At 42.3% G+C, this 20,449-nt stretch overlaps 3 protein-coding genes across 6 annotated transcripts in view; 2 read left to right on the plus strand and 1 right to left on the minus strand.

Moving 5' to 3' along the window:
* The first annotated feature begins 3,192 nt into the window (after window positions 1–3,192).
* LOC140904941 (histone H1.03-like) lies at window positions 3,193–3,996 on the plus strand. Its single transcript, XM_073327329.1, has one exon. The coding sequence runs from the start codon at window positions 3,227–3,229 to the stop codon at window positions 3,893–3,895; it is 669 nt and encodes a 222-aa protein (XP_073183430.1). The 5' UTR covers window positions 3,193–3,226; the 3' UTR covers window positions 3,896–3,996.
* Window positions 3,997–5,089: 1,093 nt separating this feature from the next.
* Window positions 5,090–20,449, plus strand: part of LOC140904947 (histone H2B 8) — a 43,244-nt gene continuing 27,884 nt past the window's right edge. For 3 of the 4 annotated variants that reach the window (XR_012156685.1, XM_073327334.1, XM_073327333.1), the window contains exon 1: window positions 5,090–5,570. Coding sequence is in view for 3 of the 4 variants with exons in the window: in XM_073327334.1 (XP_073183435.1) it covers window positions 5,187–5,567 (381 nt within the window). In the remaining variant the exon portion in view is untranslated. Of the gene's footprint in view, window positions 5,571–14,329; window positions 18,282–20,449 lie in introns of those variants that run through there. The other variant, XM_073327335.1, reaches the window with a different exon arrangement.
* On the minus strand, window positions 7,847–8,369 carry LOC140904944 (histone H3). The gene has a single exon (XM_073327331.1). It carries the CDS (start codon window positions 8,319–8,321, stop codon window positions 7,911–7,913), a length of 411 nt encoding a protein of 136 aa, XP_073183432.1. The 5' UTR covers window positions 8,322–8,369; the 3' UTR covers window positions 7,847–7,910.

Below are 20,449 nucleotides of genomic sequence, written 5' to 3' on the forward strand. Positions count from 1 at the left end.
TATTGCTGATGTTTTCTTAAGGTTTGTCTCTCGGTTTTCAAGCTCAATTCTTTTGATTTGTCGCAAACTCATTGCCCTTCATCAGCTAGCAAGGGCGGTCAAGCTTGTCCTCCAAGGTACTGCTATCAGATGGGAAGGAGAAACCTCCTCACAGCAAAGGGGTGCTAGGGAGAAGGTCCATGGGAAGGGGCTTAAAGAGATTTGGTATTAAGAAAAATATCCAGACTATTTAATACTTGCACAGACTGAACCAAACTGTTGAACCTTTTTGAGATTTGCCCTTCCCAGTGCCTATCATTACACAGCATTACAGTACTGGGCAACATACCAGGCTATTCAGCAAATAATATAAACTCATGCTTCATTACTGAAACAAACAAATCAATAATAATAATTTTAAAAGATGTGATATTTATTTACATAGCAAGAATAATTTAAAATTGATCCCACCAGGGTTATCTGTTACCTTGGAGGCACCAAATAAGTTTGGGGTATATTACCATCTCTCTTCTTTATCTAAATAAATTATGACTTGTGAAATATTATTATTATTTTATTTATTGGCTGTAACCATTCCAATAAAATCCCTCCATCTCCCCTCCCCCCCTAATTGAGAGTGGATGGTCCATGGGATTGGTAAGGGGCAACAGAACATTTTCACCTCTAGGTTGCCCTTGCCAAGCTAGCTCATGTTTGTAGCGATGGAAAGTTTCTTCCGTCTGATGGCTGTTGGCGCACTCAGGGGCTTTTGCATCAGTGATCCCCATCCATATTGCCATGGTACCCCTGGAAATTGGCAGAGTGGAATACCACAGGGAGGTTAAGTGTTTTTGTTTTGTTTTTTTATTGTCTAGTGTGATCACTGCTGCACCATTAGGAGCCTTTTAGAATAGGGATGTGAAGTGTGTTACTATTGGGACCACGCATGCCACCTTTCTCATGTGTAGAAAAGGGCTCGGCAAGAGTGGCCTCTCTGTAAGCACCCCAGGCCACATCCTCCTAATTGGTGTTTGCATCACAGGGCAATGTGCACTGCTTTGAGTTTCCATTTCCATGCATGTCAACCACAGAATGGGCAAGTCACTATGCTCTCTGGCTATTAAAGCTGGAAGTACTTACATATCCTTATTAGGTTCCCTTATAACTGAGATGCGAGCCATCATATATATATATATATATATATATACACACAGACCTGCTGAGTTTCTCCATGACACAACAAAGTAAGGCTGAGTTTGAAAAAAAGACATTGCTACCTTTTTCACACGTTGATAAAACAAGAGGTGCCATATCCATTGGTTTTCCCTCCCCTGCCCAGGAACCATTCACAGCCCCTGCCATTCTTTCAGAACTGGTTGTTCATTTATTCTAATAAATAACAAAAGGGGAACTTTCCTAATTAGCTGAATTTTTTAGGGATGGGAACATGTGTGCAAATGTGCGTTTGTCAGAAAAAGGGAGTGTGCTTTGCGGGAATTTGATTCACCATTGAGATTTCCCAATTTGCCCCATTCACACACATACCCTCTTCCATAGCTGGGGTGACCTAGGCTGCTGACTCCACTTATGAAGGGAGAGGAAAAAAAGAAAGAACAAGAAAATAGAGAAATGGAAGAGAAGAATGCTTCCAACTAATTGCATTGTACTGTGAGAACAGAGGAAAAGACTGAGTTTTTCCAGTTACACTAATCCAAACCTCATTAAACATAACCCCTTAAAAGACACAGATTGAAGGCAATGGCTCTCCAGAGACAAGTACCTTACCTGCTGTGCTCAGGATAAGGATAAAGAAAATAGATTCAGCCTTGGTCTATAGAAATCCTTCTCAGGGCCTACTACCATCTCTGACCCCACAGGATTAAAGGGTGTTATGACTTTCATATGCCAACCTCTCCCTTCCAGAGATTTGTCTCCAAGGGAAAGATATTCATTGAATGAATGTGATGCTATTAAGCAGGGCTTTTGATCCTAATGGATACAACACTCCTTTATTATATGAGTCAAGCACTGGAGCCAATCATGAATGAATAAACATAAAGTGTTTCTTTAAGGAAAGAAACATGAATGGTATTGCTGGTATAATTTATTCAGATTCACTTGAGTACAATCATTCAATTTCTACAGCTAGGTCCTGTTGACACAGACTTTACATATAGGAATGTCCCTATGCACTGATTTGAGACCTAGCAAAGTGGATTGTCCAGAAACAACTACTGTTTGTCTCTAGTTTAGAAGCTAAAGGGGTGTAGGAATTGTGTTTTCAGATCATTTTAATTACAGAGATTCACACACCACACACACTTTCACATCTGCCATTCTTTCTTTTTTCAGATTAATGGATGATTTCTAATTTATTTTATAGAAAAAATACCCCCCCTTTTTTTAACCTAGAGTATGATTTGTTTCTTTGTAATTTAGAATTAAACAATAGCCAGTAATTATGCTTTAATATTTTTATATACCCATTGGTCATCAGGCTAAGGTATGCATCCCTTTCCTATTTTACAAGAACTAGAATCTGGGTTTTGTACCAAGAGTAGATAATTTGTGGGGGATAATACCACAAAACACATATTATTACCTTATGGGAAGTAAACGGCCCCTCACAGAACTTTAGTCTAGATGGTGTGGAAAGATCCCCTAAGTTAAGTCAGTACTATTTCCTAGTATTCAAGGGTTATAGACCTTGGTAAGCAAAGCTGAAATCTAGTTTGTGGGAGTTTGTGCTACCTCTGTCTCTTTTAAATCAGTTTATAATGAGAACATTGATACAAATCACTCACTTTCTTATATGATTTGGAGAAGACCCTCTAAAGATTAGTACTGCATTCTTTTTCTGATCTTATTCCTAAAAGAACATTTTTAATTTACAAAGAAAAACAAAACTTTCTCTCTTCAGAGGTACATCAAGCTCCAGGATGCAAGATTTATTGGGTCTTCTTTATCACAGTATTATTATTTTCAACAGAAAATACTGACAGATAAAAATGTTCTATATCACCTTCTCATGATTGTAAAATGGGGTGATTCTGTGGCAGATATTGTGCAAAAAATACATTTTATTTTCTCCGAAGAAACACAAACTGAGCGGGGAAAAGAGCTCTGTCTGCCTTACAGCTGGGCGGGTTCTTAAACTCACCAATCAGAGACGAGCTCGTCTCTATAAATACAAGCCATCTACTGTAGTGAGGCGTGTGTAGAGCGTTTGTAAATCGACGGTGTGACCATGTCTGAAACCGCGCCCGCTGTTGCAGTGACAGCAGCTGCGGCTGCAGCTCCTCTTCCAGCTTCGAAAGCTCCAGCTAAAAAACCGAAGAAGGCGGCAGGAGGACTCAAAGCTCGCAAGGCCGCGGGTCCCAGCGTGACCGAGCTGATCACCAAGGCGGTGTCCGTTTCCAAGGAGCGCAAAGGGGTCTCGCTGGCCGCTCTTAAGAAGGTTTTGGCCGCCGGAGGGTACGATGTGGAGAAGAACAACAGCCGCATCAAGCTGGGGCTTAAGAGTCTGGTGAATAAAGGCATCTTAGTTCATACTAAGGGTGTCGGTGCCTCGGGCTCCTTTAAGCTCAGTAAAAAGTCGGGTGAGACCAAGGAAAAGGCGCCCAAGAAGAAGCCAGTGACAAAGCCTAAGAAACCAGCTGCCAAGAAACCCGCCGGCGCCGCCAAGAAACCCAAAAAGGCTGCGGCCGTGAAAAAGAGCCCGAAAAAAGCGAAGAAACCAGCTGCAGCAGCCAAGAAAACGGTCAAGAGCCCGAAAAAGGTGAAAGCTGGCGCCAAGCCTAAGAAGGCAGCCAAGAGCCCGGCTAAGCCCAAAGCTGTGAAGCCCAAGGCGGCCAAGCCCAAGCCGACGAAACCCAAAACAGTGAAGGCTAAGAGGGGCGCGCCTAAGAAGAAGTGAAATGGCGTGAGATCTTTACCATAAAAAACCCAACGGCTCTTTTAAGAGCCACCCATTCTTTCCCAAAAGGAGCTGAAACTCTAGGTTCACTTATGTCATGGTGCCTTTTCAGTGAAAGGCAGATATTCCCATTTCGCTTAGCCACATGAGAATCACAGTAAAGAAAAGGCAAATAGAATAGGTTTGTGCATCATTCAGAAGGAACATGAAAGAGCCTCTGGAGATAGTCTTTCTTTCTACTGTGTACCTTTCTTACTGTAATTTTACCACTCCTGCTAGAAATCAACCGGGGGGCGTATTTCAAATCTATTGGCAGGAGTTTGTTTATGGAAAGATATTTACGATCATTACTCCTGTGTCAGCTTCAGTCTCTGTCGGAGGGGGAGGGATAGAGAACAGGGTGTGATCGGAAACGGCGATTTAGAAACAAAAGTTCATTTTCTGCCCTCTTTTGAGAGTGGATTTAAACCAGTTGTAGTTTAAAAATCCCACTCTGTGCAAGGATTGGCCAGTAACAACTATTTTTTTCTTAAGGGGGATTCAGTGTCATATAGACTCTCCTTCGCGCATTCAGGGTGGGCGATCTTGAGAAAACGACAAATTATCTCCCAGGGATTTTTATTTGGTTTCCAGTCAGATTAATCGGCTGTTTTATATATTTTATATATTGTTTCGTTCGTAACTGCAAAAATAACCTGGAAAGGAAGATGTGTGTATAATTTATCATTTTGTTAATTTAATACAACTCTCTCGTAAATACCCTAATACACTTTCTAAAGGGTGCCGTTAATGATTGTTGCGAAAGAACAGAAAGGGATGGATACGTTATTTTGCATTAGCATATTTTCACTACACTCAGAGAAGGGACACAAGAAGCGAGACCTGTTCTTAAACCTCACTTTACTTCCTTAATTTCCCTGGCCGGACATCGTTGTGCTCTAACACACAACTTAATAAAAGAACAGCGAAAAAATGACACTCTCTGGCCCACGGTCCTACCACTTCTCTTTAGAGAGTTAAATGATTTATGATAGGTTGAAAAGTTATTGCCTGAACAGCCAATGGTAATGTGTATCTAACTCTGACCAATAGACAGGTAAAATGTGCCGGAGGGGACGGCTTTTGATTCTCAGATCCAATAAGAAAGAGGAAAGGAAAACACCTAATTTGCATAAGGCTTCTATAAATAGAGGGGCGGACGCCATTTTTTCTATACTTCTTGTTCCTACGTATACAAGAGTAGCGGATTAGTGTTCGTCGAGTTTTTTAAGACAGAGTACTTTTTGTTAAGATGCCGGAGCCAGCAAAATCTGCTCCCGCTCCCAAGAAGGGCTCTAAAAAAGCTGTGACCAAGACTCAGAAGAAGGGCGATAAGAAGCGCAGAAAGACCAGGAAGGAGAGTTATTCCATCTACGTGTACAAAGTGTTGAAGCAAGTTCACCCGGACACCGGTATTTCCTCTAAGGCGATGGGGATCATGAACTCCTTTGTAAACGACATCTTCGAGCGCATTGCGGGGGAAGCGTCTCGCCTGGCTCATTACAACAAGCGTTCAACCATCACTTCCAGGGAGATCCAGACCGCTGTACGCCTGCTTCTGCCGGGGGAACTGGCCAAACACGCCGTGTCTGAGGGCACCAAGGCCGTCACCAAGTACACCAGCTCCAAGTAAATGGTTTGTTGTGAGATTACCTACACTTTTAACCCAAAGGCTCTTTTAAGAGCCATCCACTTTCTCACCCAAAGAGCTCTGATATCACTAATTGCTGTTGCTTGTGTTTTTCAAGCTCTAACAAAGCTTATTTTAAAAATATTAATGTGCTTTAGTCTCAGGTGATTTATGAAAGTTATTTTTTCATTGCATATGCTCCCTATATCGTGGGGAGACTGATTTCGCTCTAGTAAATATGGCATTAAGTCAATTTAAACTATATCAGGTTTTAGAATGTTAATGCAAAATGTCGCTGTCTCTCGTTCTTCTCTTCTGCCGCTCCCAACCAATAGTTCGGTGAGGTGTCACCCCCAAGAAATATAAAATATGGCTAAACTGTTTGGTCCGGTAAATAAAAATTGAAATTTGATCAGATTAAACTGTTAAATTCTCTATTTAACTGAATTTGACTAAAAAGTTTTGGCTCCATTAATATCATTCTTATCTGCTTATTCAAAATGTATCAATCATATCTGCCTGAAGGATAGTTGGTTGCCTCATGGTTTCTCTAATTCTTTAAGTTCCTGTAGCTAAAACTCGATGCTTCCCCTCTCCCTCTCTAGTTTATCTGAATAATCTTGCTATTTGGGACTGTTAATAGAAGAACATTAATAAATATTTAAAAGATAACAAATGTTCAAAGGTATGGGGGTGTTACAACTCCTTTCAGTGTGAATGTAGTGGCTTTTAAAAGAGCCTTTGGGTCATTTGGAAGTTGCAGAAGATGGCTGAGCTGAGCAGCCTGTAAACCTCTCACCACGGATGCGCCGGCGTAACTGGATGTCCTTGGGCAGGATGGTGACTCTTGGCGTGAACAGCACACAAGTTAAAAGAAAAGGAGGACTTGTGGCATCTTAGAGACCAACGAATTTATTTGAGCATAAGCTTTCGTGAGCTACAGCTCACTTCATCGGATGCATGCAGTGGAAAATACAGTTAAAGTTAATACCTTCAAAGAGCCCCACCAAGTAGGCTTCGCTGGCCTTCTATAGGGCCATAACGGCCGAGCTCTGGAAGCACAGGTCGAAAGCGGTCGCCACAAGCTGGCTGGTTCCCTGAAATTCAGGCACCCGGAACCACCCCAGTGCCGCGTTCGTCTGCTGTCCCCGTCCCCGCTACTCGGTCTACAAAACCGCCTTCCCTTTTCTGCCACCTCGGTGCATATTTATTTCTTCTATTATATGAGAGGCTCCGTGTCTCGCTATTTTTCTTTCAAAACGACCAGTTCATTAAACAATGTCATTCCTGCTCTCTCTCTTACAGCTGAACACCCATCACGCACATCAATCCCCAGAGCTAAGGGGCGGGGATAATAGTTAACCCACAGAATGGGATGAAACGTCTCTCGATCCTCGTATTTCGTGTTTTAATTTGCGGTTATTTAGAGGTTGGCACAACTACCCTTCAGTAATTCTCTTCTCTGTGACTATGGGGTACTGCACCCTCCTGAGGGATCTCTTTAATTTCCTTCAGTCCTGCCTTAAACAGATGAAAGACTGGAGGAGTTTTTAAATAGTTATTTGCAAAAGTGAAATGATTGAATTTCTCTGTCTACAGTTTCATCCTGATACATCTTCGAGCAAAATAATCTAGCTGGTTTAATACGCGGCGTTAAGGAGAATAGGACACAAGAATGCCGCTTTCTTTGTCTCCCACCTTCCTTCCCTCCTCTGAAAAAGATCGCATTTGTGTTTCGTTTCCAATTAGATTAGCTTGAATTTTACAAAGGAATTGTTCAAACCTTGTTTATCATTCACATACCGCACCCCAAACTAACCCATTGGCGGCTTGTTTACAGGTTACTTTTAGCCAGACTGAGAATAAAGGTTTCCACGTGATAAATCTGGTTAAAAGTAAACTAAGAAATCCTTTGACTACCCCTAGCTCCCTACAGAAGTCGATGTAGTTGAGTATTTTTAAAGAGGAAATATCACTGTTTTTCGAATTGCAAAGGGTTTTTATATGAAATATTTCTAGAGTTTGTCAAATAATCACCCCAAAGTGGGAAAGGGACTTGAAGCTAAAGCTTTAAATAGCAACTTTGTATTTGGCTCGGGTTTTCTTTAGAAGTTAATAGGGAATAAGTGCATTTACTGAAAAGACAGAACACTACTCCTATTAAATTAAAAAGCAGTTTACCTACAGTAGTGTACCACCGCGGAACAACACTTACATTATAAAAAGAAAAAGAGTACTTGTGGCATCTTAGAGACTTACTTATAGGTGTGCTACAACTCCTTCAAGTGTAACTTTAGTGGCTCTTAAAAGAGCCTTTGGGTCATTTGGAAGAGGGCTGAGTAGCCTTTAAGCTCTCTCGCCGCGGATACGCCGGGCTAACTGGATGTCTTTGGGCATGATGGTGACTCTCTTGGCGTGAATAGCACACAGGTTGGTGTCCTCAAAGAGCCCCACCAAGTAGGCTTCGCTGGCCTCCTGCAGGGCCATAACGGCCGAGCTCTGGAAGCGCAAGTCGGTCTTGAAGTCCTGGGCGATTTCACGCACCAGGCGCTGGAAGGGCAGCTTGCGGATGAGCAGCTCAGTGGATTTCTGGTAGCGGCGGATCTCTCGCAGGGCCACGGTGCCGGGTCGGTAACGATGAGGCTTCTTCACTCCCCCAGTTGCAGGCGCGCTCTTCCGGGCAGCTTTAGTCGCCAGCTGCTTACGGGGGGCTTTGCCACCGGTAGATTTACGGGCGGTCTGCTTGGTTCTGGCCATTGCAAGAAACACAAAGCGTTATTACCTCTGAAATAAAACGGAAAAAGAGAAGCGTTTATTGCGGCACTAGCTGTATTTATAGGCAAACTCTCTTTCTTGATTGGCTGATGGTTACGAGCCATATGTCATTGGGTAATTTGAAAATTTGAAAAAGCCCGCTCTGTACTCTTGAAATAGGACCCTTCCCGCCTCACCACTATCCCAAAGCTTACGGCTTTCCCAATGTGGCTGCACCACAGCTCATTTCCCTGAAATCCGCGATTCCTGGACCGCCCAGCACCGAACATTTGTGCGGTTTCCTCTCTCGGAAACAGACTCTACCTTTCCTTCGCTACTACCTCAGTTTCTTGTTCTTTTATATCGGAGGCTCCATGTCTCGCTACTTCTCTTTCAAAATAGCCAGTTTATGAATGTCATTCCCGCTCCTTATTTCTCTTACAGTCGAACACCCATCTCTGGAGACAGAGAAGGGTAATAACTAAACCCTAGTTTATTTATTGTTTTATTGAAACACAATAAAATCCCCCCGTTTTCATTGTGTTTCATGTTTCAGTTTGTGGTTATTTGGAGGATTGGATGATCCTTCAATTCTAACCCGGCTTTGAGACAGACCTTTAGTCCTTTCGTCCTCCCTGAAACCTTAATTAAACACGTGAGACCGAAGAAATTTTTAAACAGTAATCACTTGCGTTGCAATACTTACCTAGTAAAAGGATTAAGTTTCTATTTTACAGTCTAATCTGTTTCTGTTCACAATAATCTACTTGGTTTAATAAATGTCAGAGTAGCAGTCCTATTAGTCTGTATCCGCAAAAAGAAAAGGAGGACTTGTGGCACCTTAGAGACTAACAAATCAGTGGAAAAAATGGACACAAATCATTAGATACTAGCCCTCCCCCCCCCCAACAATTTTATACTAAAGGAGTATTCAAACTCCCACCTCCAACCGGCAAGGGTAGAGATTGTTTAAGTAGGTTATGAATAGTCCCTAGGAGGACATACAGGGGAGGGTTATCACTAACTTATCTGTTAACAGAGTGGACTTTTCAAACTAAGTGTGTCAAATCAGGGGCCCACTAGCCAGATAGAAAGGGTATTTTGGTCTCTAACTCATCCCCAGTCTCTCCATTTCCCTTACTCACGGGTTCCCCCTGCCCCCCTTTGGAGGCAGAAGCTGCTGTGAGAGGAATAGTTTTAACTAAGCTTTCTAGCCTGGACCGGAAAGTCCTCGGGTATCCCTTCCTAGGAGATATAGCTTGCTGTCCCTCTGCGGCTGCTGCAAGCCGGCTGCCCAAACAGTAGCTCTGAGAGCACCAAGGCCATCTCCCTGAAAAGGCTCTTTTTCTCTAGACAGTATTCAGAACCACCTACCCCTTATTAAAATCACTATAATACTTTTATTTAAATCTATTATCTGAATATGGTACAAATTAAATATTAAGTACCACATACAACAGGAAAGAACTGAGTTAGACTTTTTGTGAGTTTTCTCCTGAGACCTCTTATAGGTATCAGCTAGCATTCAATTTTTTGTTTCATATATATATATATATGGAACTAGAGAGCAGACAGCTGCTTTCATACAATGTTTCTCATAGATCAATGGCTGTGAACAGATTGCTGGTAAAGATTAAGAAATTGGGAATTATCACATAATAATAAACGATTTGATGTGTAAGGTAAAAGTCTTTCCCCACACCTTTGAAGGAAGTTACTAAAAGTAACAGTTCTTATTGTGAAAGTCTAGGGAGGCTTTGAAAAGCGCCTTTGTATTGTTGATGTTTTGGTCTGACTGGGAGAAGGAAAAAGTAAAGCATGCTTAATGAAGATAACAGATCAGAATCTTCAAGTTTCTTCAGCATTCTCTTCGAGATACGTTTTATACCCCTACAAGCGATCCAAGCTTTGAAATACCGTGGACATTATGGAGAAGCACTTTCTGATAGCCCTCTCCCTACCGTTTACCGAGTGCAGTTTAGATTATAGTTTGTGCAATGAAACATCACCTGAGGCTGAGATCCGTGGGGACGACCTGATTGAAAACTGTCAAGAAAAACATGGGCGGGGTCTATTCTCTGTTATCCTCCCACACTAGCCTCTGTCTTCGTGATGCTTGAGTTAGAAGAAAAGTGGCGGCTTATTAGCCCGGCCCTTGCGCTTGCCATTGTCTGAGCATTATTCCATTTAGACTCCGCAATATATATATATATATAATCATTTTTTCAAACTTTGGCAAATTATCAAATCCTACCTCTACTAATTATTAATTCAAAGGAATCCCTGATTTTCTGGCAATACCTGGCGTCTCTGTTAATTGTTTAAATAAGAGCAGCTGTCAAATGGCATTTTTCATTTGCCATTACCTTATTTTGCCTTCTGGAGGATCTTCTGGTAAAACTGCTTCACTTTTGTGCCTATTTTGGTTTCAAACTGCTCCTTTGGTTTTTATGGATTTGCAGTCTGCAGTAAAATCTGACCAATCAGGTTTCGGGACACATCACCTTTCTTCAGCTCCCCAGCATTCCTTGCCATTTCCCCAAGTGTGCGAAGGGAGAACTAATGTGATCAGTGCATTTACTGTATTTCATCCAAAGATAGAGCAGGGCCCTCTTGTATTATCCGATACCGTATTATTTTCTTTCGTTCATTACCTCCGTATGTTCCTTTTCCAATATTATTATTCCCTTTGCTGTACCGTACTGTAAGTAGTCTGACTACTGATTGAATGACTGTACAAATAATCAAGCAGAAACCCAGAGTCCTTTTCCACGACAGATAAAGGAATTCATTTATATAACTGATAAATAGAAAGAATTATTTTGTGTGGGAAAGGCTTGGAAATTGCTTAAAAAAATAACTTTTTTGCTGTCACGTGTGTATATCAAATTGTAATACACCTTAATGCTAACTCTGCTACTAAAACACAATTTAACTATGCGTCTGCTGATCTTTAGAAAGCATGGATTAAAATGATCACTAAGGGTTCTAGGACACTGAAGAAAATAAAACACTCCTTTTCAAGCTTCAGAATTTTAAAATACTGTTACATTGCTATATTTACTATTAACAACAAAAACATACAATAGCAATACAATAATAAATATTCTTTCTTCATCTCTGTAGCTTTTACATTAAGATTACTTGTATTTTGAATAACAGATTATTTCCTCCCCCCGCAGAGCTAAAAGCTAGAACTTTCTGATAGAAACTCAACTTTCCCCATAATACAAGGTACTGGACAGATAGCAAGTGACAAGTCCAGCTGTAAATATGTCTAAAATATGACATGTCTCTTAAGATAATAAATGAAAACAGTATGTTACACACTGCCAAAATACAGTCTTGATATAACATTTGAACTGAACAAGGAAAAAAAAAAAGCCTATTGGAAATATTTTTATTTGTTACACACTCTTCGGACCTTCCTCTGAACACAATTATTCTTTTCTCACAGGCTTTCATCACCATAGTATCATAATGCTCACCAAATATTAATTAATCTTAGAGAATTCCCCTGTGAGTTGAGGTGACATGATTAATCCAATTTCTCTGATGAGGAGCCAAATAACACAGAGATTAAAGAAAAAATATCCATGGATTTTGGGTGCCTGATTCCAGATGGCTAGGGCCTGATTTTTCAGAGTACTTAGCATAATATATACAACCAGAACTTCCATTTAGCTCAGATGCAGCTATGAGCTCTCATCACTTCTTCAAATCAGACAAAAGGGCTCAAGTAAGGCACAGAAAAAATAAGGAACACACAATTCATGACCACTGCTAAAAAGTGTGGTTTAAGTGACTTGCCCTGCATCACATAGGAACTCTATGAGAGAGTCCAGGATAGAATCCAGTTCTCCAGGGCAGCATTCAACTGTCATAACCATGAGGGCTTATCTTCTCTTCCTGTAATCCCATGCCTTATTGACTACAAACCTTCACGTGATGCAGTTCACTGACTACCCTGACCCCTGTTCGCCAGAGACCATGGCACACCTCTACTTAGGGTGTGTCAGGTTGCAGCCCTCTTCCAGATCCTCCAGAACCTCTTACTGAGATATTGGCTGCACTTTTCTCCACACCTCCCGATTCTGGCACACCTCATCCGTGGCCCTGCAAAGTCATGGGACCTCCTTACCAACCTTCTCCTGGTGCTGGCCAAGATGGCCATGCATCATACCAAGAGAAGGAAGCTGCATGGGGGAGGAAGAGGTGCTCTGCTACTGGGGAGGCCTATGTCCGTTCCCTTGTCTACTCATGATGCTGGACAGAGTTTCTCTGGGCCATGTCTGTTGAGTTGAGGTTTACTGCGGGACGCTCATTAGGACCATCTCATCACAGTTGCTTCCAGCACTGGACAATACAGTTTCAACCACCTTTTGTTACACAAACTTATTTAGAACTTTTTGGTAGCTTTTCTTATACATTGGTATTAGTCTCTCTTATCCATGTTAACTCTCCTCCCCTGTCAAGACAGGTTTAGTGTTAGTTCAAACTGATCTTTTCTAGCTTTTTAGTTACTTTATCTTTTCTTGTTCCCACAATTTAAATATGATGACTTTGCAATTTCTTACACATGCCCAGTCCTACTTATGCTTACGTAGTTGAACATTATCAGAACAGACTCTTTAAAATCCCCAGCAGGCTTCTGTCAGGCCTAAATATACCTTCACTCCCAACAGTGTCTACTAACTCTCTGAACACCTTTGAGGAGCAGTGGGCGCTGTCAGGAACTTTCTGCTTGGTGTCCCCCACCAGATTCCTGATTATTACCTTATGACCTGCGCTCCCAATCCTGTTTTTTCATTAGTTGTCCCAATAAATCAATTGAAACCTAGTTTTAATGCCCCCTCCCTTTTCTGAGGGGGTGGGCATTTAGTTTTGGGCAGACCCAGACCCACCCACACCAGTACTTTACTTTCAAACAGTGCATGCCTTCCAACTGGAGTCATTCACTATCTCCTCTGACACCGATTCCTTCTGCGACAAGCGGGCTACACTGGCACACATTTATATACAGGGCATCAGGTTTCAGCTCCTTTCCCAGCTCCTCCAGAATCTCTTATTGAGATTCTGGCTGCACTTTTCCCCATGCCTCCTGGTCTGTGAACACCCTGCCTATGGCCTCGCACTCATAGGTCCTCCCCATAAACCTCCTCCTGGCAATGGCCAAGATGGCCATCCATCCCTCCAGGAGGAGGAAGCTGAATGGGGGTACTCTGCAACTGCCAGGCCTGTTTCCTGTCCCTTGTCTGCTCGTGTCTCTGGGATGAATTCCTCTGGGTGGTGTCCACTGACTTTGTAGACTCCTTTGAATAGTAGTGGGGGTTGTCGGGGTTCCTCTGCTTGGTACCCCTTGCGGATCCCTGATTTTCAACCTTTGATCTTACTCAAAATCCTGTTTTCTCCTTTTTGTCCCCCATAATCATTTGCAGCCTGGGCTTAGTGGTTCCCCCTGGCTTCTTAGTTGAGGGGTAGACACTTTAGTTATGGGAAGGTCTAGATTCGCCTGTACTAGTACTTCAGATAGTATACACTGTTGAGCTGCCTAGAGTAGCTCAGGCGCATGAGTGCCAACCTCAGGGCAGACTGTCACGGAACAAGGCAAGAACCACAAACTAGTTGTATGTTCTATAATTACATTTCACCAACTAAGTAACCAGTGTGAGCTCCTAAAGCACTATAGCAAGCCTCCGAAAGCAAACCTGCCTTTGTGCCAGATGGTGTCTTACACCAAAAATCACCACAATATTCAGGTTACTCCCAGTCCCAAAGAACTTGTACTTCACACTTGGTGATGCTTCTATCCTGACCGTGCCAGTTTATAGTTTTAGAGCAAACACTTTTATAGTTACAAAGCAAACATTTAAATATTATCTTATAGCATCGGATAAAGATATTATAAGTGAGATTAAGACATGCAGCAACTTACAAGCATTTCATAAAGTCCAAATACTAAACACACCTGTATAAAATCTAACACCTATTTTAACTATACTAACACACAGGTGATCCAGCTTGCTGTCCAGCTATGCATTTGTCAGTGTTCAGTGAGACCCGGGGCCTTGGCAATCTTCCAACTTCTTCAAGAAATGATGAAGAGGTTCTGTGGACAACAGCCTCCTTCACCACTGATTTATTCCATGAACCACTATCCATCCTGGAGCTGAATGAGGCAGCTGTTCTGTGCAGAAAATAGTATGTGATGGTTACTTTAAAAGCCACAGATTTTGTGTAGACAGAGCATGGGGTGCATTGGGTACTGCTGACCATGTGCAGTGAAAGCAGTGAATGACAGATATTCAGGAAAAAAACTATCAATCAATTACCTTCTCCTGGGGCATAGGCAGGTCACAATGGATTTTTCCTGAGGATTTTACCCCATTACACACTAAACTATTTATATCTTTCCACATTATCTGACTATCCAATCAACATTAAGCCTTGTGTCTTACATAACCCATACAATATGCATATGCAAGCTTCATTTTATGTAACTTTAGCTGTCCATGCTATTTTTATGTCATCATACCTCTTTTCTAATTGGTTTTTGTACTTCAATCATACCACTTTATGTAGAATTTTTCCCTAATACAGGGACTTCTTGTCAGTAGCTTTTATGTATCTTACTGCACTGGTTAACTTTCTCTTATCTGTGCCTAGGCTTGTCAGAATTCCATTTTTATTTTTTTCCAATTGTAATGATTAATGTTGATCTTGATTTTTTAAGATGCTTTTGTTTGTATTGATTTTTATTTCTACTGTTGTTGGAAATTAAGTGGGCAGTAGGGTTGGGGTAGAGTTAGGGCAGCACCGATAGCATAGGGTTTCCTGCACATCCGAGGGGTCCAAGACACTAGGGTACAAGGGGTGGGGGAGACTGCGGTCCTGGCCCTGCAGAGCAGAGACCCCCGGCTGGAACTGCAAGGAAAGTGTTGAGTCCCCAGCTGTGGGGTGCTGCTGAAGAGTACCTACTCAGGGATGACTCTTACGTGTTTGTCTGGTGTGTGAGGGAGCAGGCCCATGGTAGCGGAGTTGCAGAAGCCTCCCTGCATAGACACCTGATTCCTGCAGGCACAAGGTATAAGGAAGGCAGTGGTCCTGGAGGTGCAAAGCAGAGACTCAGCGAGGACTGCCAGGAGGAGGAGAACAAGTCCACACTACAGGGGAGGTCACCTCATTGGTGAATGGCTCCTGCCTCGAGACTGGGCGGCCTAACTCTGTGTTAACTTATTTATTTATTTATTTATTTATTTATTTTTGCTATTTAATTTGTAAGCCATTCCTCATGTCCACTTAATATAGGGTAGCCCTCACTGAAATATACTTACAATATATCCTCAGTGGCTACTGACAACTCCAAAGGGTTAGTTAATTGTGCACCATAATTCTGTATGTCCTGGTTTTCAGAGCCTGGCAGCTCAATGGCTTTGTTCTGTAAAGGCATGAGACACTGTTGGGCACTCTGAACACTGTGTGAACAAAGATTTGGACAGTGAATAACCATGTGGCAAGTTATTGTAACCTGAATGGTAAACTGCAACGATGCCTTAGCAACTGAATTCCAGTGAATGTTCATCTTTTTGGGGAGTGTCCAGTAAGATTGTGTGATGTGTCTGTGTGCGGCCTTCCAGAAACTAAACTGCAAGCATAAGGGACAGAAGCTTCTTTTCCCCTAATTTCTGATACCTCTGTGTTTTTGCAGATGTGAATCTTGAAATTAAAATATCTGAAAAACTAAAGAACATGTCATGCTCTCTCCGTTCCCCTGTCCCCCAAAAAACAACATTAAAAAGCCTTAATAAAGTGGTGTAAAAAACCGTAATAATTAAAATATCAATTAAAAGTGACAAAACATGAACAAACAAAACCAACCAACCGTCCCCACCCCACCCCTCTTGCTTGGGAGACAAGGGGTTAGTGGACATGGATATATGCAGGTTGATGAGCTGTTCTTCTGTGTGGAGAGGAGATGGCATGAGGGTAACTGACTTTAGGGCTTCCCTGGGCATTTAGAGGTGCCCCACAAGGATGTGCCCAAGATAAGTGATGCCAGTGCCTCTGCATCAAACGGTCAACATTTAAAAGGATTCCCCAGCTCTAGGGCCGGGGCCCAGTGGGGCGCTTTTGGCAGTAGTAGTATGGGGAGTCTTAGAGCACTGATATCTTGGTGCAAAGGCATTCTTATTTCTTATCAGTCCTCCTGCTGGAGTCCTCCAAACAGGTTATTTGTGTGTCTTCCCTGACGTTTTAGAGTGTAGGCTGCCGGGGAGGGAACGTTTCTTATTCTATGCCATGGACTTGGCTACGCTACACAGTTTTGTCGGCAAAAGGCAACTTTTTTCAACAAAACAGCGGAGGTGTGCACAGTACAATGCTCCTCCTTCTGACAAAACTTTCCTGCTTCGCTGACAAAATAAAACCACCTCGACAAGATGCGTAGAGCTTTATGTAGCAAAGTTAGATCGACAAAGCATCAGTGTGGCTGTAACTGGCCTCCAGGAGGTATCCCAGTCCACAATGCCCACTGTGACCGCTCTGCTCACTGTTTTGAACTCCACTGCCCTGCACCCAGCTACACAGGCATGCACCCCTTCCCTTTCAAAGCCTCAGGAAGTTTTGAAACTGCTCAGCATGGACAGCTTGCATAGCTACTGCCCAGCTGAGCATGGCGGCTCCTTGGCAGCAAATGCACTTCTGCCTGGACTACAGGGAGCAGGTGGGTCTCCTTGGTCTGTGGGGAGAGGAGACTGTGGGAGAACTCAGAGGGAACCCTGGAATCAAAACATTAATGCGGAATCCTGCTCTCTCCAGCTCTAGGACCACAGTGGCAGGCAGGGTGGGCCGCTTACCTGTGAGGAGGGAGAGGAAGAGACTTGTGCTGTGCAGAGCCAGGGAGTGAGTAGGGGGCTGATGTTGGGGTGTTCCCCTCCCCCTGCTGGTGTACTTTTCTCCGCTGAGCTGAGATGGAGGGACAGGGGGACACCAGCTGTCTGTGCACCAGCTTATGCCTCAGGATTGTTTACTTCCAGCTGCTGTCTGAACTTAGAGATAACTTGCCCACACAGTCACTCTCCCCTAACACAAACACATACTCCCCCTTCCCCTCCACAACAGAGTCTCTCACACTCCCCCAACACACTGTGGGCTTCTTGTGTTAGTGTTCAGCAATGTCAGTTTGGTCATATTACTAAGTGCTACTTTAAAAAAATGATTTAAAATGTGTTCCTTTTCAGGCACACACAGCAATCATTATAAGGTTCGTAGCACGGTGCAGACAAACAATGCCAGGCTCAGCACATTATAGCAACACACATTATTGTGGCTCAGTGTTATCATGCTCCTTCAAGGTATCCCCAGCTGAATAGCTTCCCGTTGGGCTCCTCTTGTAGCCTTGTGTTCATAATGCACCACACAATACTGAAGAGCAGTGCAGGATCCATGCTTTCTGACAGAGATGACTGGATTGCAGATTACCAAAGCAGTTGAAAAGCAGTTGGCAATCTAGTAGGATGCCCATGGAATGATGGGACTTAGAAATCTTCATCATATGACACTGTACCTGTCCCCATGAGGTATTGCAAACCCTTCCCAAAGGTACCCACACTGCACTGCTCTCTGTGTCAATGCAAGAGCTGCTATTGTGGATGTGCTCCACTGACACAAGGAGCACAGTGTGGGCATGCAACAGCGGTTTAATTACAGTGGTGGCTGTATGTTGGCATAACTTACACTGGCAAAACTCTGTAGTGTAGACAAGGCCTTAGTTGGTACAAATCCTAGAGCAATAGGACTGTGGCACTGCTTGGGCACTTTAGGTCCTACTGGATTAAAAATAGTAACAATGTATGGTTGTTGGGGAAGAAGTGGCACTTGAGCTGGGAAGGGCCAGGTGAGAAGAAGTGCAGCAGAGAGGAAAAACAAACAGCTCTGCTACCCCCATATCCTGCATTCTAGAAAGTTGGAATCTAGAGGAGGGTACACGGTAAATGGTGACAATGTGCAAACGGTGGAGAGGAGGCATTTGAGAGCATGGGAGTGTCTGGATTTGAGCAAAGGGATGTGACATGTGCGGGGACTACATCTGGATAGAGTTCAGGGGAGTGAGTTTAATTGAAATAGGGGGGAGTGGCTTGTGTAGGAGTCTGGTTGGGACACTGGGCTTTCCCCAAGTGCAGGATTGTTCCATGTGGGGTGTTTATGGATGGATAAATGGGTGTGTGGGTGGAGGGAAGAGTGACTGTGTGTACACCTACCATGAAGCAACATGAAATGTACAAGTATTGAATGAAGCAAAGATCATGCTTACCAGGGTTCATTAGTCAGTTTTGGAACCAGATAAAATCATTAACAAATTAAAATGCATATTTTCATAATATATTTTGTAATTTGGGGAAGATGAGCTACTTATACCCCGAGGTGAGGACAGACACTCAGAAAATTCAAAGTATTTTTAAAACCTCCTCATTTTCGGGGTGATGTTAACATAATTTTCTCGTTAAGAGGAAACTAAGTGAACCAGGTTTCAGAGTAGCAGATGTGTTAGTCTGTATTCGCAAAGAAAAAAGGAGTACTAGTGGCACCTTAGAGACTAACCAATTTATTTGAGCATAAGCTTTTATGAGCTACAGCTCACTTCAGCGGATGCATCCGATGAAGTGAGCTGTAGCTCATAAAAGCTTATGCTCAAATAAATTGGTTAGTCTCTAAGGTGCCACAAGTCCTCCTTTTCTTCAAGTGAACCAGACTGACAATACCATGCCACTAGCAAACTATGCATCCATATCTTACCTCCTGTGCTTCAGTTTTATGGACAATTCTCTAAAATCATATTCCTCTGGGCCTTTCTCAGGTTGACTTTTACATTAAGGATGAAACATGGAGCTGTTTTTTCTCATCCCCTTTCTCTTCCAAGTTAACCCTACACCACCCTTTTTAAAAAAAAAAACAAAACACAAATTGAGATGAATCAAAACAGGAGACAAGGAGGAGATTGCTTATCTTAATAGCTTCCATGTATTCTTCGCATTTCATCGGAGTATGCTTTGTAGTAACCATCACATCTTTATCATGTCTCACATATTGGCATTTTTTTTAAATGACAAAGAAGTCCTTTAAAGGGTCATGCTAAAAGTGCTAACTGACTTCTCTCATTTTATCCTGGGGATTCATTAGGCTATATTGACTATTGTTTCTAATAACTACATGAGGGCATGTCCACAACATAGTGTACAGGGGAAAAACAAAGCAAAAACCACCATTATATTTCATAAATAACCAGTGTTGATTCTGGATAATTAACTTGAAGTGAGCTGTAGCTCACGAAAGCTCATGCTCAGATAAATTGGTTAGTCTCTAAGGTACCACAAGTATTCTTTTTCTTATTACTGTTATTACTTATTACTATGATGTGCCTTAATTTTATTTATCATGGTTTATTATCTTCAATAGCAAATCAGCTTCTTCCCTGTTGTTTAGGACCTGATTGTGGCTTAGTTTTCACCAGGTTACAACCAAGATTATCATCAACAATCTCTAGCTTGTGTTGTGGAATAGACAGAGTATACAGTTTACTCACTTTTATTGTTATGGATAATTCAGATCTTTTTGTGAACCTTTAATTGATTAGTTATAACTAGAGCTTATGAGCTCATTTTTGAACTGATGTAAGTCTCTCATTACCTTTTCAAAAAAAAACAAACAAACCCAAAACACTGAATCATGTTCTATTAGTGCTAAAAAACAAATAAAAAAACAAAACAAAACGATCCCTAGGTATAAAGTTTTCATGCAGTTCACAATGCAATACAAATATGAGTAATTCATAGAGCTAACATTAATTGTGTAAAAAGAAAAGAAGTACTTGTGGCACCTTAGAGACTAACCAATTTATTTGAGCATGAGCTTTCGTGAGCTACAGCTCACTTCATCAGATGCATGCCGTGGAAACTGCAGCAGACTTTATATATACACAGAGAATATGAAAAAATACCTCCTCCCACCCCATTGTCCAGCTGGTAATAGCTTATCTAAAGTGATCATCAGGTGGGCCATTTCCAGCACAAATCCAGGTGGAGGGTGAGAAAACCTGGATTTGTGGTGGAAATGACCCACCTGATGATCACTTT

This window comes from Lepidochelys kempii, chromosome 1, assembly GCF_965140265.1.
Source record: "Lepidochelys kempii isolate rLepKem1 chromosome 1, rLepKem1.hap2, whole genome shotgun sequence".
Taxonomy (NCBI): Eukaryota; Metazoa; Chordata; order Testudines; family Cheloniidae; genus Lepidochelys; species Lepidochelys kempii.